Source organism: Corvus kubaryi, unplaced genomic scaffold (assembly GCF_017639235.1).
Source record: "Corvus kubaryi isolate FWS band 111438036 unplaced genomic scaffold, C.kubaryi_AGA036_p1.0 37260, whole genome shotgun sequence".
NCBI lineage: Eukaryota > Metazoa > Chordata > Aves > Passeriformes > Corvidae > Corvus > Corvus kubaryi.
This window is the reverse complement of record NW_024581077.1, coordinates 6,490,483-6,518,422: the sequence shown is the minus strand read 5'-3', so window position 1 is coordinate 6,518,422 and position 27,940 is coordinate 6,490,483. Positions and strand designations below refer to the sequence as shown.

At 45.4% G+C, this 27,940-nt stretch overlaps 1 protein-coding gene across 3 annotated transcripts; it reads left to right on the top strand.

Moving 5' to 3' along the window:
* USP35 (ubiquitin specific peptidase 35) lies at positions 1-27,107 on the top strand. 3 transcript variants are annotated; one of them, XM_042024160.1, is made up of 11 exons: positions 1-88; positions 9,198-9,894; positions 11,051-11,186; positions 15,442-15,571; positions 16,977-17,078; positions 18,932-19,090; positions 19,846-20,039; positions 20,153-20,246; positions 21,768-21,874; positions 23,151-24,366; positions 25,531-27,107. In XM_042024160.1, the coding sequence occupies exons 2-11, from the start codon at positions 9,213-9,215 to the stop codon at positions 25,699-25,701; spliced, it is 2,991 nt and encodes a 996-aa protein (XP_041880094.1). In that variant the 5' UTR covers positions 1-88; positions 9,198-9,212; the 3' UTR covers positions 25,702-27,107. The 3 variants fall into 3 exon arrangements, with proteins under 3 accessions (XP_041880094.1, XP_041880096.1, XP_041880095.1); XM_042024162.1 differs by lacking the exon at positions 1-88 and adding an exon at positions 4,220-4,320; XM_042024161.1 differs by lacking the exon at positions 1-88 and adding an exon at positions 8,623-8,871.
* Positions 27,108-27,940: the final 833 nt, after the last annotated feature.

Here is a 27,940-nt window from a genome sequence, read left to right as displayed (position 1 = left end):
AGTTTCGCCGCCGCCCTCGGCCCTGCCCAGCGCTGTCCCGGGGCTGCGGCTCGCAGCCGGCCACGCCGCATCCCGGCTCCGGCCGGAGGTAACGCGGGGCGGGGGTAAGGGAAAGGGGTGCGGGAGCGGAGCGGTCAGGGGTTGGGGTGATCGCAAGGACGGGGGGGTCGAATGCTGGGGAAGTGGTGCAGGAGCCTGGGCTCGGGATGTAGGAGGGATGCTCAGGGGAAGGGATGCAGGAGGAGTAGTCGGGGAAAGAGGTGCGTGAGGGATGCAGGAGGGATGCTCGGCGTGAGAAATGCGGGAGGAACTCTCGGGGTGAGGGATGCAGGAGGGATACTCCAGTGAGAGTTACGGGAGGTGTGCTTGGGGTGTGAGATTCAGGAGGTATACTCGGGGTAAAGGGTGTAGGAGGGGTGCTCAGGGGAAGGGGTGCAGGAGGAGTAGTCGGGAAAAGGAGTCCTGGAGGGATACTCAGGGTAAGTGATGAAGGAGAAGTGCTCAGGGTAAGAGGTACAGGAGGGGCGCTTGGGGTGTTGAATGCTCGGGGTGAAGGACTCAGGAGGGATACTCAGCAAGAAGGGTATAGGAAGGGTGCTCAGGGGAAGAGATGCAGGAAGGGTAGTCAGGGAAAGGGATGCATGGAATGAGGGGTGCAGATAGGCTGCTCAAGGGGAGTGCTGCAGGAGGGATGCTTGTGGAAAGTGGTGCAGGAGGGATGCTCAAAGGCAAGAATGCTTGGCAGTCAGGATACAGGAGGTTGTTCAGGGGTCGGGATGCACGAAGGAGCTGAAAGTAAGGGCTGCTTGAGGGTCAGGATGGAGTTGGATACTCAGGGTAAGGGTAGGGATGCTTGGGAGGGAGGGATGCTTTGGGGTTGGAATGTAGCAGAGGGCTTGGAGGGAGGTATGCAGGAGAGATGGTTGGAGTAAGAACTACTCAAAAGGTCGAGATGCAGGAAGGATGCTCAAGAAAGGGATGTTTGTAGGGAGGAGTTTGGGAAAAAGGCCCAGGTTTTGGGATTCCCAGAGAGATGCTTGGTGAGAGGGATGCTCTGTGGTCAAGATGCAGAACGGAATGGTGGAGGAGGGGTGCTCAAGCATTTGGCTTTTTGGGAATCAGGCTATAGGTGAATGCTTGGAGGGAGAAATACAGGAGCAACATTGGAAAGTGGGGGTGTGTGCATTCCCCCAGTGCCTGCAGGGCTTTGCAAAGGCTTTGCCTTTACGAGGCAGCATCTTGTTATAAGAAACTGGCCAAGACAGATTCAGGTTTTCCCCAGGGAAGCTGACCTAGGGAGAGACACCAAGGGATGTTCCCATCCCATAGGGAGCCAAAAGAGTCCAGAAGTGAGGGTCAAATTCAGATTAGCTGAGATCCAATCCACTTTCAGTTTAGATCTGCCCTGGCTTGGACTTTGCAGGTGTTACTGAAGAATAAGAGCAGATGTTGGAATATTTGCACTGCTATGAGGTTTTCACAGCACTTTGGGAGCTCAACTATGCCCTGCTGCATCTGGTGGCAGGGAAATTTCAACTGCCTTCCCTACCTAGTCTGAAAGGATGCAGCTGAGCTTTCACCTGAGGAGGGGGTCTCAAAATGCCTTGGGCACCTTTGTGATGGAGTCCATAAAGTTTGCCACGGTCTCACTTTGCCTTCCTGCTTTCTGAATTGGCTGATGCAAAGCCAAATATATTGGGGGCTGGAGGGAAACTGAGGTCTCAAATGGGCATCATACCCCATTTTTCCTTTCCTGAAGGCACCACCAAAGATTGGAGATCTCTGTGTCTCCAAACAGTGAAGCAGTGTCTGATGAATCCCAGGCAGCGTTGGCAGTATCCGCCCTCAGTCTGGTATGCTTTGGTGAACAGGACGTGGTTTTTCCTTGGGTTATATCCAGGGTTTTAATTTCTATACAGAGACAAAAGCAGACAGAAACCTGAAGAAAGAATAGTGATTTTAATGCTATAAATACCTTCAGGAAAACAACCAGCTTTCCGGAGTAGATGTATTTAGAGTCTCCAGGGACAATGATAGAAAGGACGTTGGCCTGAAGGTCAGTGCAGGAGCTGGGCACTCTCACTATAAAGCCTTATGGAAGTAGTGTGTCACAGCCCAGGCTGAGAGCTCTAGCTAAGCAGGAAAGCAGAGGTCTTTTGGGGAAAGAAGAGGAAGATATCTTCAACTGGAGAATGTGAGGAGGAAAAACTTACTTACTGCAAGCAGGACAGAGCTTTTGGGCATCCAATGCCGAATAAATTCAGAGAAATCAAAAGCAGCTGGGGTGGGTTATTTTTGTCTGGGATTGGTGTTGGGCTTAGCCACAGAGCCAGTGGTTTGTCACTGCTGGTCTGGTGGTTAGAGCAAACCTTGTCTCGTGTGCTTTTCTCTGCTGCCGGTTTTCAAGGCAATGGGAGAGAGGAACTTAATTCCTTGTGTCTTGCTTTCTGTATCTGTACCAGGATGGCTGATAACACGCTAGTGATGGTTTTGAGATGCTTTATTAGACAAGGATACCGGTAGGTAGTAGAGATGTGTGTATGTGGCTGTTGACTGGAGGGGAGGAATGGAAGCTAGGAGGATGAAATGCTAGAGCCTTAGGCTTTATTTGGTAGTGCACAGATCATTTTGACATCCAGCCAAAGCCTTTTTTTCATTTGATGACTGAGTGCCTAACAGCAAAAAACAGAGCAAGAGGAGAAACTGGGGGGGGGGGTCTGTGTGCACCAAAGGGGTCAGAGAAGAAGCACTGGAGGAATAAGAGAGCAGGGTAGGGTAGGTAAGATAGATAGGTTGAGGTAGGGCAGCCTGGCCAGCACTGTTGTCACTTGGAGAGGGCTGATAGAATTGTATGACGTGGTCAAACATATTTATGATGTTTTAGAGGAAAAAAGAACAATGAAATATGTGGTACTGCAGAAAAAAGGAAAAGGGTCCACAGTGGTCTGTGGATCTAAAGCATCAACAAATTTTAAACAAGGTAGGGACTACTATGTGATAAATTTAAGCTGTTTACAAGTAGATATCTTCTGGTTGGTTACTTTTTTGAGACCTCTAAAAGAGTGTGGCCACAGGAGAGAAATTCATTGTTCCCAAGGTAGAGCTCCTGATGTACAGCAAAGGCATGCAAAATGCCCGCAGTCCAGTTGGGTGACAAAGCCTTACATAAACCTTTACTCTCTGGAGAGAACAGAAAGCTACTGAGCAGGGTGCAAGGTCCTGCAGAGCATAGGGACAAGCTCCTGCCCCATATCTGCTACTGCCTGTGGCGAAGGGCAATCTCCATTGCTGCTGTACTAAAGGGCGGCTCTGATTCCAAGGAAAGAAAAGCATGAAGAGCCTTGTCAGCCAAAAGTAATTAACTCTAGTGAGTAGGAGACACACAACACGAGTGCAATCTGCCACTGGAAAGCAGTCTGGGACAGGAAGCAAGGAATATATGATCTCCTTGAAAAGAGAAGGTGAATTTAGAAAGACAGATTATAATCATATGCAAAAAATTCAGCCAGGCTTCTGTGCTGGCAATTTTTCCCTGTTATCACTGCAAATGGCTAGAGTCTCATTTCTCTTTCTAAAGGGCTATTTAACGGGAATTTTCTGCAGTTATTAGCTCTGAATTGCTGCTCAGATCTCAGAAAAATTAACCTGGTGCACTGCACTTTATGGGGTTCAACTCAGACAGCAGCTGAAAGCGAAGTACAGTGGAGCATCACCATTAATATATTTGCAGGTCTGGAGAGGTTTGGCTGCTGGCTGTGTCATAACCTATTCCATCTCCTTGAGCAAATGCTTTGATATAGATAATTTTTAAGGTCCCTTCCAACCATTCTATGATTCTGTGGTCTAGATGTGCCTCAGTTTTCACATTGCTGCAACAATGTGGGTGTTTCTTAGATGTGGTAATGATGTTCAGGCTGTGGTTTGCCCCTCTTAGCTGGATGAACAGTGATGTACTTTGAACCAAAACAAATCCTCTTTGCCTATGAATTCATTGGATATTTGCTCCCTGCAAAAAAAGTCATTAGGACATAATTACATTGAAGTTTCTGGAAAACAGACCTAGAGAGGGGACAGCAGGGCTGGTCCTTGTAAGAAGCTGTATACCAAGTCATGGCAAATTTTGTAGAAATATTAGAGAACAGAGTATTTTTTGTGCTCTAGCAAGGCATTATGTGAGCTCCCTTTTATCCTGCAGCAGCTCAGCATGCTGCAGGATTGAGCCCTAATTGCCTGGCTGCCTGGAGGATGCAGCAGGAATAGCAGTAATATCTTGGCTGACATAAAAGAAACCATTTCAGCAGGAGTTAAGGACAATAAAAGGTGAGTCTCATTTCTGTACTTCCAGACCTCCAGGGAGTTCAGGGAAGTAGGTATTTTTCTTCTTTGTAAGTAAGAAGCAAATCACTTTATGTATCACTTGATGTTTGGATGGTGGGAATTATTTTTCCCTCTTTAGTGGTATTTGTCAAAGTCTCTATGATGCCATTGTAGGAAATGTGCTGAATTTATTACTAAGATTTCCTAAAGGTAAGGTACATTTTGCATCTGTGTTTTCAGAGCTTTGTTAAGACCTGGGCTGTGGGAACTGCTGCTGCATTCTGCAAAATGTACTAGGGAACCTTTACTGGAAATCTGCTGCTGGCAAGGATAAAGGAATGAATTGATTTAGAAATAATTGGATAGATTTCAATTGAAATGAATCCTAATTAAAGAGAAAGAATAGGCAGAAGAGAACTATAAGTACAGCTCTGAACAGTACAGAGTATGAAGACTAGACCCAAGCAAAGCCAAAGGTGATTTTTCATCCCAAGGTTAGATTTTGGGGTCTTTCTTGCAGTTTACTCAGTTTAGAGAGTGACACTAAGCTGACCAATGCTGCTCTTTGCTTAAATTCCTTTTCCCTCTCTGGTTTCTAGAGCATGGTAGGGTGTCTGTCCTTGCAAGGACCCATTTTGTGGTCAGCAGGCATCTTTGATGTCAGTAAGGCTTTTGAGATGATGCCCCACACCATCCTTGTATCAAAGACAGATGTGTGGACTGCTAATTGGGTAGGAAACAGGCTGGAACTATCCTAGGACATTTCCTTCTTAATTTTTTTTTATGAATGATCTGGAGGAGGAGATGAAATTCACTTCATCAAGTTTGTGAATAATGCCAGAGTTGAGGAATAGTCAATATGCTTGGGGACAGGGCTGCCATATAGGAGGGCCAGGACATGCTGTGGCTGACATGAACCTCATGGAATTCAGCAAGGACAAATGCAAAGTATTTTGGGATGGACACTTGGGATGGACTAACCCCTTGAACTGCGAAGGCTGGGGACTGACTGATAGCAGACCCCCAGTGCCTACAAGGAGGTTCTTCAGGAGATGAATCCAGGCTTTTTACAGGAGTACAAGGCAGAAGAATGAAGAAGAAAACCAGACATAAATTGAAACAAGGGCTTCCAATTGGAAATAGGGAAAAACTTCCCATTATGAGCTAATTAGAACAGGAGCAGGTTGCCCAGGGGTGTTGTATGATTTCCAGCCCGGGATATTTTCTAGAACTTAATGGATAAAGCCCTGAGCAGCTGGGGTTGATTTCAGCTGTGTGCAGGGTTTGGGCTAGAGACCTCCCAAGGTTCTTTTTCTCCTCATTTCTGTGATTTTGCCTGGTTTGTTCCTGCCAGTCATTCACTGGGGTAGCAGAACAGTTTTGCCGTTTCATGGGATTTTTTCTTTGTCCCTGCAAAGCTCATGTTGTGTACTCTCTGTTTTATGTGAGCTACAAAACAGATGGGAACCTCAATGTGACTCTTCAGTTTAATAATTAACTCTTTGACCTTCTACTTCATCCTTGTGTGCTCCAGGAACTCGGTTCTGTTCACAAGCAGGAACGAGCCAATCCTCCCAGCTCTTCAATGTGTTGTTAATGCTGGTAAGGAAGAAGTGCAGAAAGGTTGTTCTACTTCAGGGATGCTCATTATAGACGCCCGATTGTCTGATAGTCTCTTTATTTCAGTATTAAACAGAGGAGAGCCAGGGACCAGATCTCCAAGGCAGCATTCAGCTGCCCGACAATGAACTGTCCTTCCCTCTCCTGCAGTTCCCTGGGTTATTTATGACACACTTCCAATTTCTACAACAAATGAGACAGTGATCTTACAGACAACACTCCAAATCACTTTACTCCTCCACTGAAAACCCTGGTTCACTCTCTGGGGAGGTCCTGGGGGGAAAAAAAGTTAATATTAGATACTTAAACTAATATTGCTCTGAAAGCATCTGGAGCTGTGCTTGTCTTGAATTCACCATCTTAATTCTTAGTCTTTGACATGTGAATGATCTTTTAGTGTAGAATGCTTTTTAGTGTAGTTTTAAGACTATAATATTTGTTATTGCATATTACAAAGCCGCTTGAATGTTGCTTTAATGTTGTTCTAAGATTGTAATATATACCCTGGCTAGCATCCTCCATCCTGGCCTTGTCTGCCCCACACCCTGGGAGCAGTTTGGTCTACCCTGAGACCCAGCAGAACCATGGGCTTGTTTGTCCCTTCTTGATGTCACCAGGGTGGTTGGAGGAGTGCAGGTGGGACTGTATTACCTAAAGCTCAGCCTTGTCTTGTAAAGCCCTTCTTTGGTGAGGAGAGCATGGACCCTTCACCACAAGGTCAACTCAGGTGGTTCCCCCTGTGCATCTTCAAGGTCCTAATGTCAATATAAGTCATTATGATGTTTCCTGCTGAGGAAGATGGTCCTTTGGGACTTGTTTGCCTATTGACTGTGGAGGGAGTTTGTTTCAGCCTTGTCTTACTACACTATGTCAGAGGAGACCTAGTTGCACTCCAGGCAGCAACACTGGGGAAGCCCATCCTCATGTCCCTTTCTGTGATCAGCCTGAGGAAGAACCACACCCTTGAAGGAGCTGCAAGTTTATCTCAAAATTCAGATGAAATTAGACTCTTTGCACCAAAAATTTGGGTGAAGTTTGACAAGGCTAAAGTAGCTAAAAGCACAGTCATAGTGGTACACTAGTGGGCAGCCATCACCCCTGAGAGGGACAGTGAGAGTACCCAACACCAAATACACCAGGGGACTGTGGTGATTTATTGGGTTAGGTCTAAAAGAACTCTAGCCATTTTTTGACTGTCCTGCGTGTGTGGTGTTTCCAAAACACTGTGCCAGGCTCAGCATGGATTGCTCCAGGGAAATAGTGGTGAGACATAACCAGTGAGCACTGTAGATCCTCCTATCTCCTCCTCATCCCTTATCTATCTGCTGGATGAACAGGGTGTCTGGGCCCAGGCTGGGAAGCTGCAGAGAGGAGGGGAAAGGGGTACCAGCCTGATTGCAGGTGTGTGCCAGTTTGTGTATGGCCAAGGTGACCACTGAGCTACAGCAAGGACAAATGCTTCTCCTGATTTTGGACTGTCTGCCAGCCTCATCTGCTCTTCAGGTTGACTTTTAGCCTTTGCTGACACCATGGTACTTTCTGTTTGAGGTGAAAAGACATTATCTGTGGGATTTTGTCTTCTCCTCTTATCTTGTCCTCATTTGCCACTGGTTCAATGCAGGCTGGCCCCTCAAGAGTCCTGCTTATGTCTTCTATCCTGGGAAAACAGTGTGATGGAGAGCATTAGCTCTGCCATAGCTTGTTGCAGGGAAGGCAGCAGTAATGCTTGGTGGGGAAAAATAAATCCAGCACATGAGCAGAGGAATGTATGAGTCAGCAGGCAGGGGCCAGAAAGGGCAAGGGGGTTCCTAGAGAGCCATTGCAATGTAGCCTGCAGCCATCACTGGATTGGAGGTGGCTATATATGTATTTATATACTTGTCAATAATGTTTTTTTTCATCCTGTGAGATTGTGGGGAAGCAATGATGGGAAGAGGTGATGTTTGGTGAAATGGGAAGGCTTCCCAACCAAGCAGCTGTGAGTCAGAGCTTGATGTTTGTGTCTGGCATGGGTTTTACTTCTCCACCCTCAAGCAGCTGTCTACCAGGAGAAAAGATACTCTCTGGCTCAGATACAGGCTTACTCCAGGGATGGTATGGTCCTTGGATGGCATCTGCTGAGGTCTCTTCTGGATGTCATCTGTGAAAACCATACTTGGGGTACATGCCACCTGCATGTATATTCTTCATTTATATAACCCTGTCCACTTGAAAAGCTTCAAATGCTTCCCAAGTGCTAATGAAGGATCTTTCAGCCAACCCCGCTAGGAATTGGTGCGTGTTGTTCTCATTTCACAGATTAGGGAGCTCAGGAACAGAAAGGTGGTGATTATTATTCTGGTCAGATACATGAGCGTGGCTCATTTCAGGCTATAGGCAGGAAGAGACCTTCTCCAAGTGTGTATTTGTGCAGCACAATGCTCTGGGGGGACCTGCTGTGGATGAGCCTTTACAGTGCCTGTAATATATTATAAGAAATCCTGACTGTCTAATTTTATCACTCTATAATGGTTTGGGTTCTGTTGGGTTTTTTTTTTTGTGCAGTAGTGCGTCCAACACCTGGTTATAAATGTTTCTGAGCTTTTTTTTGGGAATTCCTTGTTTTTTTTTAAAAACTCTTCTCTAATGCTTTATTGCTGGTGAATTCAGGCTGTGACAAATGGGAAACTTTGCCTGACTCTGCAGTTTCTCTCCCTGCTCACTCTGATCCTGCATACAAATGCGGCAGGACCCTGGGGAGCAGCCAAGACTGCACCACTCAGATGGAGTGGCTGACAGCACAGTGTAAATGTTGAACAAACACCTCTGCCATTGCACAGAGAGGCTGCAATCCCAGCTCTGCTTCCCAGGGTTTTTCTCTCCTTCCCTGAATGTGAAGACAATCATCAGGACCATCTTTTCCTCTTGAGGACACCTGATCCAGCAGACACCAGTGTAAGACCTTGGCTCCCTTAATTCCCCACTTGTCCCATCTGTGGGTCTGGAGTTGGTTGTTTGCAGGACAAAAATGCTCAAATGTGTGATTAATTGGAAGAAGTTCTGTATCTTTGTGTATTCATTCAGTTTGGGGGCTTTAGTCTCAGTCAAACATCACCAGAGTGGAAACTTTTCTGAATGCTACATGAAAAGGCCACAAGAATTATCTTCTTCAGAGTGGTTCCAGATAGCTCTGCTTTTTTGACCTCCCTTGCCCCAACCTGGGCTTGAAGGCTCAGCAGACCCTCCTTGAACTAACCTGCTGCTCTGTCCCTCTCTTTTAGGAGCAGTGAGCAGAGATGGATAAGATACTAGAAGCTGTGGTGATGTCCTCTTACCCCAACAACGTGAAGCAAGGGCTTGTGAGGCGTGTCATCGAGGCGGCGAAGCAGCCCATGGACAGCGAGCAGTGCTGGTCCATGCTGGAGCTTTCCACCAAGCTTTATCTCACTGGAGACACCAAGTATAAAAGAGAGATTGGGAAAGAGGTTTTGGAGGTCTATGGCCACTATCACCCAGAGGAATTTGAGGAGTTCTTCAACGTCCGCTTCCTGCTGAGTCTCCTCCAAGAAGGCTATGGACCTCTGGGGAAGAGAAGCCATTATGTACTTGATTATATCCAGTTAGGACTGCAGTTTGTCCTGGAAAGCCCATCAGCAAACAGCATCTTCAGCTTACTGAGGATCGAGGTGCTCCGGAAAGTCTGTGAGAGACCCAGCCCCAAGCAGTGTGCGAAGATCAGCAAACTCTTAACCCAGCATCCTCAGTGCATTCCCACGGGAAAACACCAGCTCTTGTTCTGTCAGCAGCTGATCCGGTGCATTGGGCAGTTCCAGTGTGTATCCGAGGGGGAAGAGGAGATCATGGAGTTTTTGGAGCAGGTGAACAAAGTGAGTGGTCTCCTGCAGAGGATCTGGAGGACTCAGACCTCAGCCATCCTGCCCTCGTTGAAAGAACTGTTCACTATCATTTCTTCAACAGGTAATTTAAAAATAATAATAAAAAAAGGCTGGGTATGTAAATGTTGGCTCTGATGAAGTCAAACTCAATTAGTTTGTTATCTTGCAGGGTTTTAATCCACTACAGAAATGCAGCCACAGATGAAATATAATAGACAAGCATCTCTAAAAGTTACCAGGGCTCTGAGCTGGGAAAACAATATGCCCCTGAAACCACAGAGAATCTGCAGGCAGGAGCTGTTAACAGGATTGAAGCATTTGCAGCACAAGTTTGTGTGTTCAGCACTTTCCAGCATCAGCTAGGCTTAAGGGAAAGCATCTTACCTGCAGCTTCTTAGAGTGGAACTTGAGAGCTTTTAGAAATGCCACTCTCTTACGGCTGACTTGGTGGTGCCCCACAGCCTGCTCCCTACCAGAGACTAAGGATAAAGCTAAGCAGTTATTTCTCACTGACCTAGAGGTATAGAGCCCTACTGACTGTCTGGAGGGTAGTTGCATCTTAAGGTGACACAGACTATATTTATCCAACTTCTGCAGCCTTTAGGTTATTGTGGAGGGTTTTAGAAGGTTTTTGGAGGTACCAGTGCCATGAAAGGCTGGCGAGCTCCTGCTTTAGCTATTCCTAAGCCCACAGGAGATGGGTTTTTCAGTATGACAGCCTCATCCTTTGGAAGGAGGCCCATTTGGAGGCAAGCAAAATTGCAGTGGCATCCTCTTGCAATTATATGCAGTACTGAGTAAAAAGAGAGCAAGCAGAGGAAATTTGGTACCTGAGTTGGGCCAAACATGTTGCCATGCCTGTGATCTCTTCCTCCCTTGGGGCTATGTATGGCTTCAGGGAACAGCCATTTGCTAAGATCCAGCTTCATTATGTGCAGCACTGGGATTTGGGGAATTATCCTCCTAACACAGCCAGTGGTGGACTCTACACTGCTCATTGGCAGCAGCTCAGTATCCACTCCATGACGTGTGGATGCTGCACTTGGGGATGTGGTTTAGTGGCAGTGCTGGGTTAAGGGCTGGAATTGATCTTAGAACACTTTTCCAACCTAAACAATTCTATGATTCTAATTATGTGGGCAGAAATGATTTGGTTTTTAGGACAAGAAATGACCTTGTGTGCCTGGTTTTCTTGTTGACTAACATCTTCATTGCTGGGGCTCATCCATGTCTTGCAGAGGAGCAGGAAGCGCCATCCAATGCCTTGGCCAGCGTGGTTCAGTTTGTCCCTCTGGAGCTCATGGATGGTGTCATAAGAAACCTAACCAATGATGACAGCATCACTGATGTGCAAATGATGATGGCCATTGGCAGGTAGGAGAGGCTGCATTAGTGAGTGTCATAACTCAGTTTGGAGAAATGCTCTGTGTGGTTTTGGCTGGTGCTGCCTGGTGAGGAGTGTGTAGGGAAAAAGAAAACTTCTGTATCATTTCTTCTAGCCCTGAGGTCCTAGAGAACAGGAATAAAGAATGGTTGTTGCTATGATTATGACTTACTATATTTGTTTGGTTTAATTTAGTTTCTTTTCTTAGAAATAAATAGTATTATGGGATGTCCAACGCAGGCTATCTTGAAGAGGTTTGATTTTTTTTTTTCCCCTGAAGCTGTTGAGGACTTTTTCTCCCCAAAAATCTCCTTTTCACTATTTCATTGTGATCTCTGTCTCCCTTCAGAAGGACATCATCTTAAGCCACCAGTCACAGCTGAAGACTTATGTGGGGGAGGTATGCCCAACTGTTTCTAGGTCCCACCTTGGCTTTTGTCAGGTGGGTGTGCTGCAGCTGGACAGACAGAGTCAGTGGAGACCTTGTCAAAGCTTGATGAAGAGTAGTGGGTTGGGCATGCCAGACCTGGTCTTTGCAGCACCAGTGTCCTCTTTGGCATCACCAGATCTTCTTTGCACCCTTATGTCCAAGTCCTACAGCTTTGAAGTGCTACTGTGCCTTGTTCTGCACTTACTTAGGGGTATCTTCAATGATCTTAAGGGTATTTTCCAGCCTAAATCATTCCATGATTCTGTCTTTAACCCATGCTTTCCTTAGAGGTCTCCATTTAAATAGATGATATTCACATGCAGTGGTGTGTGCACTTAACACAAGGGAGCTGCTGTGACTTGATCTCACTGGAAGCATCTTTTTTCCTCTTCTTGTTACAGGATTTGCATGTCCCTCCCAATAAGGTTACATGACAGAAACACGTTATTCCTAGTGGGAATTTTATGTATGCAGAAAGGGGCTACTTCTCTTTGGCTTGCTGGGGAAGGTCATGATTTTCCCAGAGTCCAGAGCAACCCAAGACAAAATATTAAGTAATCAGTTCAGTTCCTAACCCTCTTCTCCATCTTTTTCTCCTTCTGGACACCTGCTGCTGCAAGCTCCAGATGATGAATCTTCTAAGAGTGCCAATATCTAAATATAGAGGTTGCCAAATCGATTGCATCATTCCTTAAAACGTTCTTTGTCACGTAGGAGGATGAGTAAATAATTAGTCAGAGCCTGCAAAACATAATTAAGATCACTTAGGAGAAATGTTGAAGTTTTGGCAGCATGTTTATGGCAGATGGGTGCCCCAAAACCAGCATGACGTGTATGTGCTCCATGCCTAGAAAATCAAAGGAAAATGGACATACTGAAGAATCCTTCAGCTTAGTATCCCTGCCAAACTGGTTGCATGCAGAAGTGTCTTCTTCTGAAGTTTGGGTTTGGGAGTAGCAGGGGAATGAACTGGACTTAGGATGGAGCTTCTGGTCAAGCATGTAAAGACAAATAGTGGTAGAAAAAAAGCAAGGCTGTCACCTGCTGGCGTAAGTGTACACCACAATCTCTTTTACAGAGTTTGTCTGTTTTTAGATAAACTCTATTATTGTGCATCCGTGACATCAGAGGTACTCACAGATTTGGGTTTTGCTTTTTTTTTTTTCCCTGAGGGTGTATCTGTTCCAAAGAGCCCAGGTCCAGATGCAGAAGGCATCTGATGTCACACAGCTATGCAGGCACTCGCTACCTCTGGAGATCTGGGCTTCTAAAGGTTTAGCATACCAAATCAATGACTCCATTGTCAAATTGGGGTCATCACGACTAAAATATTTGTGGATCTTACAATGTGGAAAGTGCAATATGAATTTAAAATGTAATTTCTTCCTGCTCTAGCAACACGGGCAGCACTGTAACAGCCACCAGTGCTGGCAAAATATAGCTTCAAGCAAATAAGGTTATTTTATGCCTGTTTAAAGAAGACAGGGAGAAAAAGGACCTTTGAATCTCTGGATCCATCTACCTGCTTTATAGCATTGACATTACAGACCCCTTTCATGAATGTTCAACTCCGCTGCTCAAAGCAGGACAGTGCTCCCACTGCTGTTCTTTCACAGCTCTTCCACCACTGACTGGGTTGCTTTAGTGGGTCGAATCTCTCTTCTAACAGCCAGTCTGTGTGTATTTCTGGCCATCTTACAGTTCATTTGATCTTATGCCAACAGAAATAGCTGAAATATCTTTTGCCTCCCTGGTGTTTATTCCTTCAATATGTGCAGGAAGAGCAGTCCCTTCCCATCTCTGCTTTCTCATGGCTGCGCTAAACAAGCCAGGTTATTTTAAGCTGTTCTTGCAGGAAGTGTTCTTCATTCCTCTCACCACCTGAGCAGGTTTCTTCAACACAGTTCATTGGTCTTGGGCACAGATGGTGGTGTTTATGCATCATGTTCATCATGGCAGCCTGACCACAGCCTGAGGTGTCATTGTTTTGCTATAGAGAACACCTTTCCCTCTGCAGCACAGCATGGTGCTGGTCTTTTCCATGGCTGCTCTTTCACTGGGAACTTGTAGTCACCTGGTGTCTGCCTGGTTGTCTTCAAGCAGATAAGTTATTGTAATGTAGCCTCCATTTCTAGTGCCTTGAATGCATTTTGAAACAATACATTTCCTTCCAGTTCTACTTTTATAATCCTCAGGGTCTTCCTTGTGACTCCTCGATCTTCCTCTTGTGTTGATGATGCTTGACAGCTGTGCATCTTCACAAACTTCCTAGCCCTGTTCAGGATATTTGTGCTATCATCACTAGATCCTGAAGAACGTTGTTTGTAGCCTCCTTTCAGGGAGCCAATCAGATATGATCTACTTCTGTCCTTTAACTAGAAATTCCAATGTCCTGACAAACCTGAGTTTGGCACCTGTGATGACCCTCTGTGGCACTCTATCCATTCTTCCCACTCATTGCCTGTTTTCATTGTAGGAACCACCTTCCCACATAAAGCACCATGGAAAAGTTAGAATCATTGAAACCAACCAGAGCTGAATTTTACATGATGGAGATCATTAACTCCTCTTGTTGGGAGTCTATGAGCACTTCGTGTTTTGCTTTTGTATCAGCTGTCATTGCTCTAGTTTTTGTTCTCATATCTTTTTCCTACATCCATTTGTCACCCTGATCGATTCCTTCCTCTTGCTGAATATGGAGTCAATGCATGTGTTTAGTTTGGAAGTAACATCTAGAAACCCTGTCATATCTTTAATCTTCATCAGATTCACCACATATAGTGATTGCACGGTTCTCCTTGTTCTCCTCTGGTGCAAATGTCTATGGAAGCTTCTCTGGCATTTGCTTTATCATCCAGCTTGGCTTGACTTACTATTATTTTTCAACATCCTAACATATTCTGCTTTTCAAGGTTTTTTTTACTGTCTAGACTTTAATTTTTCCAGTTCATTAATTCCTGCTCTTTGCCTTGTGGTGGTTAGTTATCTGTCTTCCCTTCTTATATTTTGCATGAGATACAAATTGATAAGCAAAAGGAACTAACTGGGTAAGGTAACTGGGCTGAGGCGTAGCCTGAAGGCCTGGGATGTCTTCAAATCAAAGGTACTGAAATGGTCAGCAAAGTTTGATACTTGGAGATCCCACGTCTTAATTACTTCCCAGTTGTTTAACATTAATTTTAAACAGAAGCAATGTGTCATCACTTAGTCTGAGGTTATTGTTTTATGAGAGACTTCTGTAAAGCACTTATTTCTTGCAGAAACTTGACAACATGCTGGTTGAGTGGCTAGAGATGAAATTTTTTACCTGTGACATTCAGGAATAATTGGTTTCTGTTAGGGTTTCCAGGCTGAGTTTTTTAATATGTTTTTGGAAATCAATGTTTCCCACAGAGAACTAAAAGATATGAGTCTGAGTGTTTTTTTCCTTATCACTGACAATGCAGAGATCAAACTAGTGTTGCTTGTTTTCTAATGGTGACAATGCAGAGACCTCACTCCAACCCTCATGTGAGTGTATATAGAGCACTGCACCAGTGTTAAAAACTTGAACTTGACTGAAGTTTGTGGGAAAAATTCCCACTGTACTCTATGGATGTGGGTCTGATCCTCTGATGAACCACAGCATGATGATGACATTGGGGTATTTCCACTTCAGGCTCTGTTGTGCTTTGAATAACATGTGAAATGCCTTATGAAGAGACTGTCTCATCCCAGTGACTGGACATCAGTTTGGAGGAGGTTTGACACAGAGTGGAGCTTGGCTTTTACAATATGTGCATTAAATTTATTTAAGAGTTTGTGTTTCATTTCAGGATGATTGACTGGGTGTCCTGGCCCCTGGGAAAGAACATAGACAAGTGGATCATTGCTCTGCTGAAGGGTTTGGCTGCAGTGAAAAAGTTCAGCATCTTGATCGAAGTCACTCTTTCAAAAATAGAAAAGGTCAGTTGGCTCTTTTAAATGTGAATGTGAACCACGGAAATACCATCTCGCTCCTGAAATACCACCTTGCCTTTCAAATGATGAGATGTGACTTGAGATGTATAGAGAAGAAAGAGTTTGGTGTCCCAAGGGATACTGGTTTTGCAGCTAGGAATGATATTCCTTAGAACAACCTGGGATTCTTCAGGTTGTGGTCTGCAGAGGTACTGATATCTTCAAGATTATGAAATAAAGTAGCCAAGGATTTTCAAGCCAATTGAACACTCTCCTTCCCAAACTATGAAGCTCTTGTGAAACTTGCTTTTGGGAATGTGTCATGCTCTCCTTTGACTGTGCCTGGGTCATTGCTGGCTGGCAGAGGGAAAATACATATCAGTGAGCATATTATCAGTCTGCACAGTCACAGGTCAGTTTTAAAGCCTGTGCCCTGGCTTAGTTCTTTTATTAGTGTAGATAAACCCCCTGCTGCTGTTGCCATCACCTGTTTCAGCAGTGAGTACTAGCTCTCTCTGAAAACTGTGATCAAGCACTGAAACTGGTCACTATTTCAAAAACTTTCCATGCTGTGGTCCTGCTCTTCCCTCCTTCGAATAATGGGGATAACACCTGGCTGAGCTGCCAGAAGTCGTCACCATAGACATTACTAAGACTGTGTTCTTAGGGACATGGTTTAGTGGTGGGCTTGGCAGTGCTGGGTTAACAGTTGGGCTTAATGATTCTAGAGATATTTTCCAACCTAAATGATACTGTGATTCTATAATTATCAGTATTGGAACATTATCAATAACTGTATTTGTCCTTGTGATCCCTCAAGTGCATTGAGCAGTGGGACAGTAGCCAAGCATCTCTGGCTTTTCTTTATCTTTCCTTTCATTGTTAATGCATAGGAAAGGAACACAGCCCATAAAATAACATGTGATTTTTGGAAACCCTCAGAAGTACAATCTGAGAGCACTAGAGGGTATACAGGTATTTTTTGTAAAGTAGAATAAATATCATTACGTAGCCTTTTTATCTCTTTGTCTTCAAGGTTAGTGATAAAGTTCCAAATACTTGAATAAAGTAGAAGAGGCACATTTTAGAAAACATAGCATTCTACTGTGCTTGCATGGCTTTTTCATGAGGAGATATGGAGATGCAGCACTGTCATAAAGGCATTACACAAGCCTGAAAGGGTGAGTATAACCCCCACAATATTTTTAGGATGCCCCGAGCCAGTGCTCTGGACAGGGGATTACTCTGCAGACCTAATTACAGGCTGCTTGCTTCAACATCCAGCATAGAGTAGGAAGAGACCAGCAGCCATGGTCGATGCCCAGTGCCTCTGTTTCCTGCTGTTTGCTTCTCCTGCTGGTTGCAGTGCCATCCTGCCTTCTAATTTGATTTTTTTTTTCTCCCCTACCAGGTCTTCTCCAAGTTGCTGTACCCCATCGTGAGGGAGGGAGCTTTGTCTGTCCTGCAGTACATGCTGCTGAGCTTCCAGCACTCCCACGAGGCATTTCACTTGGTAAGGCTGTCTCTGGCCCTTGGATGAGGGCATTTTCCTCAGTGTAACCCTGCTGTGGGGCAGCAGGGTTAGGAGGGGACCTAAGGCATGGCAGATGTTGCCACTCTGGTTTTGGAGTGCGTTAGGTGGAGCCTTTGCGTTGAGAACATCTCAGAGGGCCCCACTGTGGAGGGCAGGGAATACATTATTAAACAGCCCTTGCTTTTCCTAAGCAGGTGCCTCACTCTCTGTTGGACTTAGTGGTCCCCATCCCACATGTGACTTTAAATTGCAACCAACATGTGGCACCCATTTCTTTCAGTGGTGGGCCATCTTTGGGAGGTTTGTACAGAATCAATGCAGCAAGACCAGAAGACTGGATCAAAATACTTCACTACACAAATTCTCTGTTAAAAGCAAAACCAGCTTTGGGCAGCATTTCAATACCCACTTTTCATTTCCACAGTGATATTTTGTAATTTGTTTTGCTGTTGGCACTAAGGCACAGCTCTGCTTCCTGCTGGTACTGCCTCTGGAATGCTGAATTTAAAAAGTGAGGCTGAAGGCAAAAGCATGCTTGTAGTGATTGAACTGATAAAAGCAGTGATGAAAAATTACTCCAATTAACGTTTGGTTTTATACTTTCTCGTTAAAGCCCTTACATTTGGCTTTTCACCTAAAGTTCACAGAATAGACAGATAAGGCTGGAAAAATCAAAGCTAGCCAACATTTTCATCTGATGCCTTTTCATTCCTCAACTTGAGATACTTTAAAGGAACCTGAATTTCTTGAGAAACTCTTTGGTTTCTAAAAATAGTCATTCCAATGTGTTGTCTTCAGTTGGGCATCAAATATTGAAACACTCCAAAAGCTGTTAGTTGCTCTTGGCTTGAAGTATCCATCTGTAGCCCATAAGCATAAATTTCCTCCTTTATTTAGAAAACCCAAAAACCAACAGGGCAAGACCATGTCTTTTTGTATTTGCCCTTGCACTTTGGAAGGGTTTTGAGAATTGTTCCCATCACAGCTTGGCAAAATTCTGATGTATAAAAAGGTGCTGCAATTGATTTGCTTCCCCAACAAACCTTTCCTGTTGGAAAGTAAATAGTTAAAATCCCCAACATTTTGAAGGGAAAGAAAAAGAGCAGAGGAAGACCAAGTGAGGAAGAGGGGACCAGGAAATGGCTGGACTGGAGTCCTGATACTTTACACCAGGATTATTCTGGGCTAAAAATAACTTAAAATATAAATATGAAAAAGGTTGTGTAAGTGCCTGGGTCACTCTAGCACATCTGCAGGGTTGGAAATAAGTTATTAATTCTCTGTGCAGCTGCAGGATCAGCAGAGGGTGCCCGTGAGCAATGGATTGCTTGCCTTTGCATCTGCTTTTGCATTTTTACGTTTTTGAGATGAAAGCACAATAAAGACTGTGCTGCTTATATGCATGTTGTCACCCATCTGACCATACCAATTCCAATTCAGTGTATTCAGTATAAAATAACATAGAGCACAGCAGGCATTTCTTTTAGGCTAATCCCATCTACCTTGCAGGTTTGAATCCCTGCACTTGGCAGTCAACATGTTCTTCCCACTGTGGGTGTGGGATTTAGGGGAGACTAAAGATTGGCAATTGCTGCTCAGCAAAGCAGCAGCACAAACCTGCAGGTGTCATGCAATGTGAAACCCTCTAAGGTTGCCAAAATCAACAGAAGAGTTGCTGTTGAGTTCAAAGGGTGAAGGATGAAGTCTAGAATGGCACTGAAGTCAACTCCTGTTCACTCTTTTCTGTCTGCAGGTGAATTTCATTCCCCTAAATGTATTAAAATTTTGTGAATAATTTGGAGTAATTTTTGCAGTGAATTTTTCTTTTCCAGCTACTCCCTCACATCCCCAGGCTGGTGGCCTCTTTGAAGAAGGAGGATTCCAATTCTGCAACCAGCTCCCTGGAGCAGCTGGCTGAGCTCATCCACTGCATGTTCTTCCGCTTCTCAGGATTCCCAGACCTCTATGAACCAGTCCTAGAAGCAGTTAAAGTAAGCCATGCCCTGCTCAGTCATTTTACTGCTTCCCATGTGGAAATGACATCTTTGTTGGTAGCCTGGAATAGAGGGACTGTCCCACTGGTAGGGATGTCCTAGCCTCAACACCTCAAACGGTGGTAGAAGAAAGGGGATTAAAATTCTGAGTTTGAGCCCTGTGTAGGCAGGTTGAGGGAAGATATTTCTCTAATGGTGGGCCTGCAGAAGTCCTGATGGTGCCTGTAGGTTTTAGCTATAACATTATTCTCAAATGCCTCTAAAGACTAATACAAACAGGTAAACTCTTCCATGCATGGAGGCAGGTTCATGTGAAGAGCAGGTAAAATGAGTTGTGTGAATGCTTCTAGCAGAGGAGTTTTGCAGTTGCCCATTACTAATTCTGCATAGGAAAAGATCAGTCATTGGTTCATTGAATATTCTGAGTTGGAAGGGACCCACAATGATCATCGAGTTCAACTCCTGACCCTGCACAGGACAACCCCAAGAATCACACCATGTACCTGAGAGCATTGTCCAAATGCTTCTTGGCTTGGTGCCATGACAACTTCCCTGGGAAACCTGTTCCAGTGTCCAGCCACCCTGTGCAGGACACTTTTCCTAATATCCAGCCTACACCTCCTCTGACACAGCTTTGTGCTGTTTTCTTGTGCCCTGTCACTGGTCACCAGAGAGAAGAGATCAGTGCCTGCCCCTCAGCTTCCCCTTGTGAGGACAGGTAATGATTTGTAACACAGCTCTCTCTTTCCAAGGCTCTCCCAATTCCAAATGAGGACCGGATTAAACATCTCTTGGGACAAAATGCTTGGACCTCCCAGAAGAATGAGCTAGCCTGCTTCTACCCACGCCTGGCATCTAAGTCAGAGACGGGAAAGATTGGGTTAATTAACTTGGGAAACACCTGCTACATGAACAGCATCATACAGTCTCTTTTCATGGCTTCAGAGTGAGTTTTTGCTCCCTTGCTCCCATTCAAGACTGTTCCAGGGGTTGCTCCCACTAGAGTGTCCCACTCTGATTTTTCATCTCACAGATTGCATCTCTGCTTTTCTTTCACAGCTTTCGGCATTCAGTGTTGAATTTAACTGAAGGCAACTCCCAGCCCCTGATGACAAAGCTCCAGTGGCTCTTTGCATTTTTGGAGCACAGTCAGGTAATTATTTCATGTTCTAGGTATTTGTTTGGACTGTCGGCTGCGGAAAGGCTCGTCTCCAAGTCGCTTCCTGCCGGCTCTAACGTGCTGATAAGGAGCTGTGGATCTTGGTGGGTTTTTGTAATGGGATGAATTTTGTTTATGTGAAGGAGGCTAATTTTGGGAGAGGAGGAGGGAAACTCCTATCACCCATGAAAGTGGGAAAGTGGGCTATGTTCACGCCAGGCTGCCTGTCTTTAACTTGTGGTCTTCTTGGGTTGGGCTGATGTAATAACTAATAGTTTGGCAACAAAGTCCATTAGGTAATAGTTTACATCTGTGGTCAGCTGAGAAGCAGAGGTTTTGTTTCTTGCTGTGCAGCAAGGGAGAAGACTGGAGCAGCTCTCTTGTCCCACTGCTCCCCAGCAAAACACTAGCAATTGATGAAAATTGCCTTAAAAGTGAGTTTGTTAAAAGAATAATAATAAAACCCCCTTAGATTCCAGATGCTTCGAATCCTCTGTATGTGAGGGAAAGTAAAATAAAAATAACACCCTTAAACTAATTGTAAATATTTCCATGACAAACATGAAATTTAATGGAGTGACTCCTGGAGATACAGCTAGGTCATATCTAATTCCTCGCTTGAAAATGTGTCCTTCTGTCCCTAGAAAGACAAGATTTTGGAAAGCCAGTGAATTTTCCCTTGCTGGGTAGCAAGTCATCCAGGCTTCTCCATTTCCCATGCCTTGATTGGCAGAATTGGCTTGTAGCATTGTGGTATTGTGTCACTACAGATGACCTGGGGGGAAAATATATACATCCTGTTTAATTTAATATTTGGTCATAGAAGACTCTAGGTTTTGATGGCAGGTTAGGGTGTCTATGTTCTGTGATGAGCAAGTACAGAAGCATATTTGCTTGTTGTGTAGCTGATGGTTAATGGTTTCCTGCTAATTTCCTTTTGGTTATTTTTCTTTTTTGAGTTGTTCTTGAAGTTACTTTTTTGCTTAAGATGGGTCTTTTTCCATGTTAATTAGACATCTGCTCCCTAATGACGACAATTACATTTTCTGGTAACACAGATTACCTGCCTGTAGTGATCAGAATGTTGGGTGGGAGTTTAGTGGATTTTTTTGCTTTGTTTTTTTTTTTTTAATGAAAGGATTTGGTGAGAGAGATCCTGATCAAATTAAATGGAGAGGCAAATTAAATTCAGACTGCATTAAGTAGAATTATCTGGATCAGGCCAATAAACCATTGCAAAATTGAACGATAAACACGTGGATATTTTATAGAAGTGTATGTAAAATAGTGTCTGAAATTCATCCTTACCATCCTGGCTTGCAGCAAACTAAGAAAGTCTTCCTGTGCACTGGGGTTAGCAGCCTTTGTAGGGGGAAAAAAGGGACCTTATCAGGCACAGAACACTGTGCTCCCAGTGAAGCAGCCAAAAGACCACTCCCCTCCCCTCTCCATCCCCCTGTGTGAATTGAGGAAAAATCCCTAGGACTAAATGCACTTCTTCTGTGTTGCTGCCAGCGACCTGCCATCTCCCCTGAGAGCTTCTTCTCTGCCTCCTGGCCACCCTGGTTCACCCCTGGAGCTCAGCAGGACTGCTCAGAGTACCTCAAGTACTTGCTGGACCGGTACGTGATGAATGCCATGATTTCGGAGCCTGGTGACAACGACATCCCTAAACCCCAGTGTAATGTTTAATGCTGACCCACATGCAAACAGGGCAAGTGGCTGAGGCTCAGAGGAGTTGGGAGAGTGGAGGGCTGGGGTGACAGATGGTGAGACTGGTCTGAGGCTCCTTAATAAAACCCTGTTTGGACAATTTTAGGGGTAAGGTCAGAACTTCAACTTGAAAATTTCTGCCTTTGCTCTGAAGACAGAGGACATTCATAGAATTACATAGCCATTAAGGTTGGAAAAGACCCTTATGATAATTAAGTCCAACCATTAACCCAGCACTGCTGATGCCATGAAGAATTTTTGCCTTTTCTTTTATATCCCTGTTACACCTTTTTTGCAACTTCTGTATTCCTAGTGCTTTTTGCCCACATTCTTAGACTTGTTTGTCAAGCTAGGAGACTAAACATCTTAGAAGCTTCATAGTTAGGGATCAGTGTGCCCCAGATCCCAAGGTCCTCTCCAGAACATACTCTGTAAACCAAGATAGAACCATCCGGGGGAAGGCTCCTTGGGGAGGGGGGCTCACTTGAGCCTCTCATTGGGGAATCTTTGATAGATATGCTAATTAGTAAGACCTATAATGTTATACCCAATCTTTTGGGGTGGGCAGGTTGCGGGGTGCATTTCGATCATATGACCTGGATGTGTGCACCTAAGGATCCTTAAAATAAATACCAAGGTAAAATCCCTTTTCCCCTTCTAACCGTGTATGACTCCTGATTTTAAGACCAGGAAAAGGCATCACTGCCAAGTCCACCACTAAATCATGTCCCTAAATGACACATTAACACGTTTTTTAACACTTGTAGGAATGGTGATTTTACTACTTCCTTGGTCAGTCTGTTCCAATGCCTGACTACCCTTCACCATTTCATTGAAGAAATTTTTCCTGATAGCTAATCTAAAATTGTATCAACCTTAGAGATTTGCCTGACAAGCCACTCACCCTCCTCTGTAAAATGTTGATTTTGGCCTTTTACCTAGAAATATCAAATCTCTGGTGTCTCAGTGATCCCTCTAGAAGTGTGGGGTCAGTGGCACGTGAAGACTCAGGTTCCCAAATCCTGTCTGACTCCTTCCCACCTTTCTCCCACAGCATCAGAACCCCTGGGTACAGGCAGGTTAACTGGGATTAACCCCTTGCAGTGAAGAACAGAGCCCTACTTTAGAAACTACCTCTTGGCATTGTATTGGTGCATAATGCAGCCTTTTTCTCCCCTGCCAAAGATTGCATGAAGAAGAAAAAACTGGAAAAAGGATCTACCAGAAACTCAAGGAATCCAGCTTGATGTCTCAGGCGGTGGAGCATCATTACTTAAACAAGACATTGATTGAGAAGATGTTTGGGGGTAAAATGATGACAAAGATCCGCTGCTTGAAGTGCCTGAATGTTTCCTCCCGAGAAGAAGCCTTCACAGACCTGTCCCTGGCTTTTCCTCCATCAGACAGGAATGTGCGTGGGAGCACATCTGTTCTACCAGTGGAAGAAATTGGCCCACAGTTCATTGAGCCTCCTGAAAATGCAGGCCAGCTTACGGGCTCTCCCTGGATCCGGAGGAAGGCCCCCAAGGCCAGTGACCATGCAGCCCCACCAGTGTCGGTGGAAACATTACGCTTCCAGGAACCAGGAGAAGCAGCAAATCCTGTACATGGCAATGATGTTGGGGTGGATGCAGCCAAAGACCCTCTCTCAACTTTTGGGGAGCAGGCATGTGCTCCCAAGGACTCCAGATCCGTGCCAGATTTAATCAACTATTTTCTATCCCCAGAGAGACTGACAGCAGAGAATAAATACCACTGTGAGAAATGTGCATCCTTGCAGGATGCTGAGAAGGTGGCAGAGCTGACAGAGGGTCCACACTACCTCATCCTCACACTGCTGCGGTTTTCCTTCGACCCACGGACTATGAAGAGGAAGAAGATCTTGGACAATGTCTCCATCCCTGTGGTACTCAAGCTACCCATCCTTGTTGCTCCAGAGGAAACTGAGGAGGTTTGCCAGCATGGGAAGGATGGTGCTGTCCCAGGGAGCGGCTTCATGACTGTTGTGTATGACCTCTGCAGTGTGGTGGTGCATTCAGGCATCTCCTCTGAGAGTGGCCACTACTACTGCTACTCCAGGGAGTGCACCGACACTGTCCCTGACGGGCAGCCCCGGGATGGGGTGCCAAAACCAGCCTCTGACAAACAGTTGGACTTTGAAATCCAGTGGTACCTCTTCAATGACACCAGAGTTTCCTTCTCCTCCTTTGAATCGGTCAGCAACGTCACCTCGTTCTTCCCCAAAGACACGGCCTACGTCCTCTTCTACCAGCAGCGTCCAGGCCGGCAGAGCTGCCTGCTGCACAAGGCTCTGGCTGAGGCCGGCCGCCTGCATGGCGAACCCTCTCTCCACAAGGAATTGATGGAAGCCATTTCCAAAGACAACATCCTCTTCTTGCAGGTAACTCCCGCTGCTGTGCAGAGCAGGGTGCAATCCTGTGACTGTCTGACTCAAGGGCCACATTCTCACCCATCCAGGCAGCAGTAGGATCCTGTCCCGTGGTTAAAATCCTGCAGATACCCACCCACTCTCTGAAGCCAAATCCCTTCTCCTTTTTAGCACCCAGATATAAACAGGTTATAGTTTCCTGATGAAACTGGGTGCTGAGATCGGTACAAGACACCTTGTGGCTGTGCTTGGGGTTGACTTGCTATTGTCTACCCCTGGAAGCTCAACCTGAAATTTTCTTTGAAGTGCCTGGGAAAGATAGGATAATGGAATAGTTTGGATTGGAAGGGACCTTTAAAGGCTATCTAGTCCACCTCCCCTGAAGGATGAGAAGGGACATCTTCAACTAGATCAGATGCTCAGAGCCCCATCCAGCCTGACCTTGAGTGTTCCCAGGGATGAAGCATCTCTGGGAAATCTGTGCCAGTGCCTCACCACCTTCGTTGTAAAAAACTTGTTCCGTACATTCTACGCTTTCCTCTCCTTCCCACCTTCACTCACTGGTAACTACGTGCTCCTTCCTACCACCTCTGATGTTTACCTGAGCCATTGCAAGCCAGGTCTTTTTTTTTCCTTCTTCTCTTCTCATCATAGAATCATAGAATGGTTTGGGTTGGAAGGGACTTACAGACCATCCAGTTACAGCCCCTCTGCCATGGGCAGGGACCCTTTCCACTAGACTTGGTTGCTCCAAGCCCCATCCAACCTGGCCTTGAACACTTTCAGGAGTGGGACATCCACAGCTTCCCTGGGCAGATGGGTGAGCTGGGAATACAAACTAGAACAGATTGCATTCAACTGATATAGTTCAACCTGTTCCAAACAGCAGTGTCTCATATGACATGAGCTGCATGTGGGGGGATCTGAGGGGTCCCTCCTCTCCCATAGGTGACATGGGAGGGCTGGGTTTGATCCCTGGAGAGCTGCAATGCTTTGCTGCATCCCTCCTGCTGAGCTCTAGAGCACATGGTCTTCACACCCCAGTTTAATTTGAAGGAAGCTCCCAGGGGGAACCTTACAGGCTCCTGGCTCCTCAGGGATGGTGGGAGCATCCCCCCACCTGAGTTCTTTATCTGCTGATATCCTTGTGCTATTTTTCCCCCTTCCTTTTCCCAGGAGCAGGAAAAAGAAGCGCGGAACAGAGCCGCCTATATTTCTGCCTTGCCGAAATCCCCGCTCTGGTGGAGAGACTTGGACAGGGACAAGGATGATGACAGCTCGTCTGGGGGCTGCAGCCCAGCAGCGGGTGGGGGCGGATCCGGCTCCTTCCATGGACTCGTCTTTTAGCCAATGGCTTAAACCAGATGGGCAGTGTCCATGGGGCCAACCTGAAGCCAGAGGCTCCTCTTCCTCACCCCAATGACGGTGAGCATCTCAGAGGAGGATTTGAGAAACATTTCAATGGAAAAGGTCTCAGGGGCTGATTTGGAGGCGCCTGGAGGGTCTCGCTGCTTCCTATGCACTTGGTCTTCATGCCTTAATGTACCTAAGCTAACGCAGAGATGAGCAGCTGCCGACAGCTCAGAGAAGTGTCCTTTTGCTTCAGCATAGCCATGTCTTGCCTGCTGTGAGCCATGCCACCAGCCTGAGGAGGCAATGGGGACAGGCATGGGGAGGAAGACAGACCCAGCGAGGCCCTAAGGATGAAGATATCCCATGCATGTCCCGTCTGCAGCCCTTCCCATGGCGCAAAGTTGGTTCTGGGAGGACCTCTGGTCAGTTGTATTTCTTTTTAATGTGGTTTGGGAACCCACCATGACAAATTCTGAAGGTAGAAAAAAGTCTGAAAATGCCAAAATGTAGCAATGCTGGTCTGTGGGGCAGTGAGCTTGTAAGCCTGCTTGGTAACAGCGAGCAGTGGCAGGTCAGCCAGAGGGGGTTTATGCTGCATTGCAAGATACCCAAAAGAGACTGAGGGGCATAAACCCCTCCAGCCAAGAGAGACTGACCTGATCCAGTTTGGGTTTCTGGGCTCCAGTGAAGACCGACTGCATTACTGATGACCTCTGGATGCTGTTAGTGTGCACGGCAGGCCTAGACACACAGCTGTTTTTCCAGATTGTCTTTAGGACTCAATTAGTCTCCTTCTGTTGCTGTCATTTGATGGCTTTCTGGGCTGGATCTGCCCTTTAAAATTTGGGCTTTGCCTTGGGATACCCTGAACTGAGCAGCAGATGACAGACCTCTCCTTAACTCAAGATCTATTTTTTTTTAATGCTGATTTGCAATGTGAGTAGCCCAACCAGATATGTTATATCAACCCAATATCAATATATACTATGTAAACCAATGTATTATATAAATCAGTAATGGGACAGGGGCTGATTTCGATGGCAGATGGCCAACTCAAGCCCCGGGCAGCACATCTACAGGACCACAGCTTCCTTCCATGTCCCCCCTCAGCTGTTGTCCTCTGCCTGCTCCTCCTTCACACCTGTAGTAGAGATTTCTCTAGCTCAAGTGGCAGAGACTTGTGCCTTAGGTCTTAAGTGCAGGGCCTAATCCTGACCATGGGGTAGTGGGGTAGGAATATTGAGTTGCTCTGCAGGAAAAGGCAAAGCACAGACATTGCTACAGATAATGTGAGCAGAAAGTCTGCTAGAGAGGACACTTGGGGTCAAGTATCTGGTGTATACTATCATATTCTTTTATTGCCTTTCCTATATATAAATAAAGGAAATGAATAAATTCAACATAGAGACTTAGTGTCTTATTGCAGGACTCATAGATATTGGGCTGATGGATCAAAAAAGAGATGGGGAAGCTGATGCATCCAGTCTCAAGGATGTGGGACAGTCCTGCAGAGTGGTGGCTTGGAAGAGGGGATCAGGCAGAGGTGGAATGGGAATCCCAGCGCAGAGCTGTGTGTCCTCCAGAAGAAGATCACAATATTAATAGTGGAGCCTTGTAGATGAGCAGTGGAGTGTGTTTGTTGTTTTTAAGTCAAGTGCTATGAGGAAATAAATGAGGACCCAAAGCTGAAGTGTCACAGAAAGTACAGTGTTTCCTGGTTTTATTAATAGACTTCTATTTATTTCCCATTCAAAGAGGTTGCCAAAAGTTTTCCTGTTGCTGTCATGCTAGCTCCTTTCTTTATTCTGGAGTATCACCTGAAGGCATTTTCTGTGCCATTTGCTGTAAGGTGCTTTTATAGGAGACTATCTTATACTTGATGAGATCCTAATCTAAATAATGAAGGCAGATAATCAAACCAACATGGAAAATTGAGAGGCTGTATCATAGCTAAGCTCTTTCCTGAACAGGCCTTGTTTTTTTCCCCAAGATTTTCTGAGATGAGCAGAGGCAAGCAGCACGCAGTTCTCAGCATGGATGGCAGTGTGGAGAGTGTCAGTGGTGTAATGAGGTTGACTGATTTAGTCCCTGTTAATTTCCTGTAATTATTAGGATTGGACTTCCCTTTTGGACTCAGACAATCCTACTAAGTCCTTGATGAAGATATTAAATAGTATTGGTCCCAATACAGATCTTTGAGGAACACTACTCATTGCTGGTTTGGACACTGAGT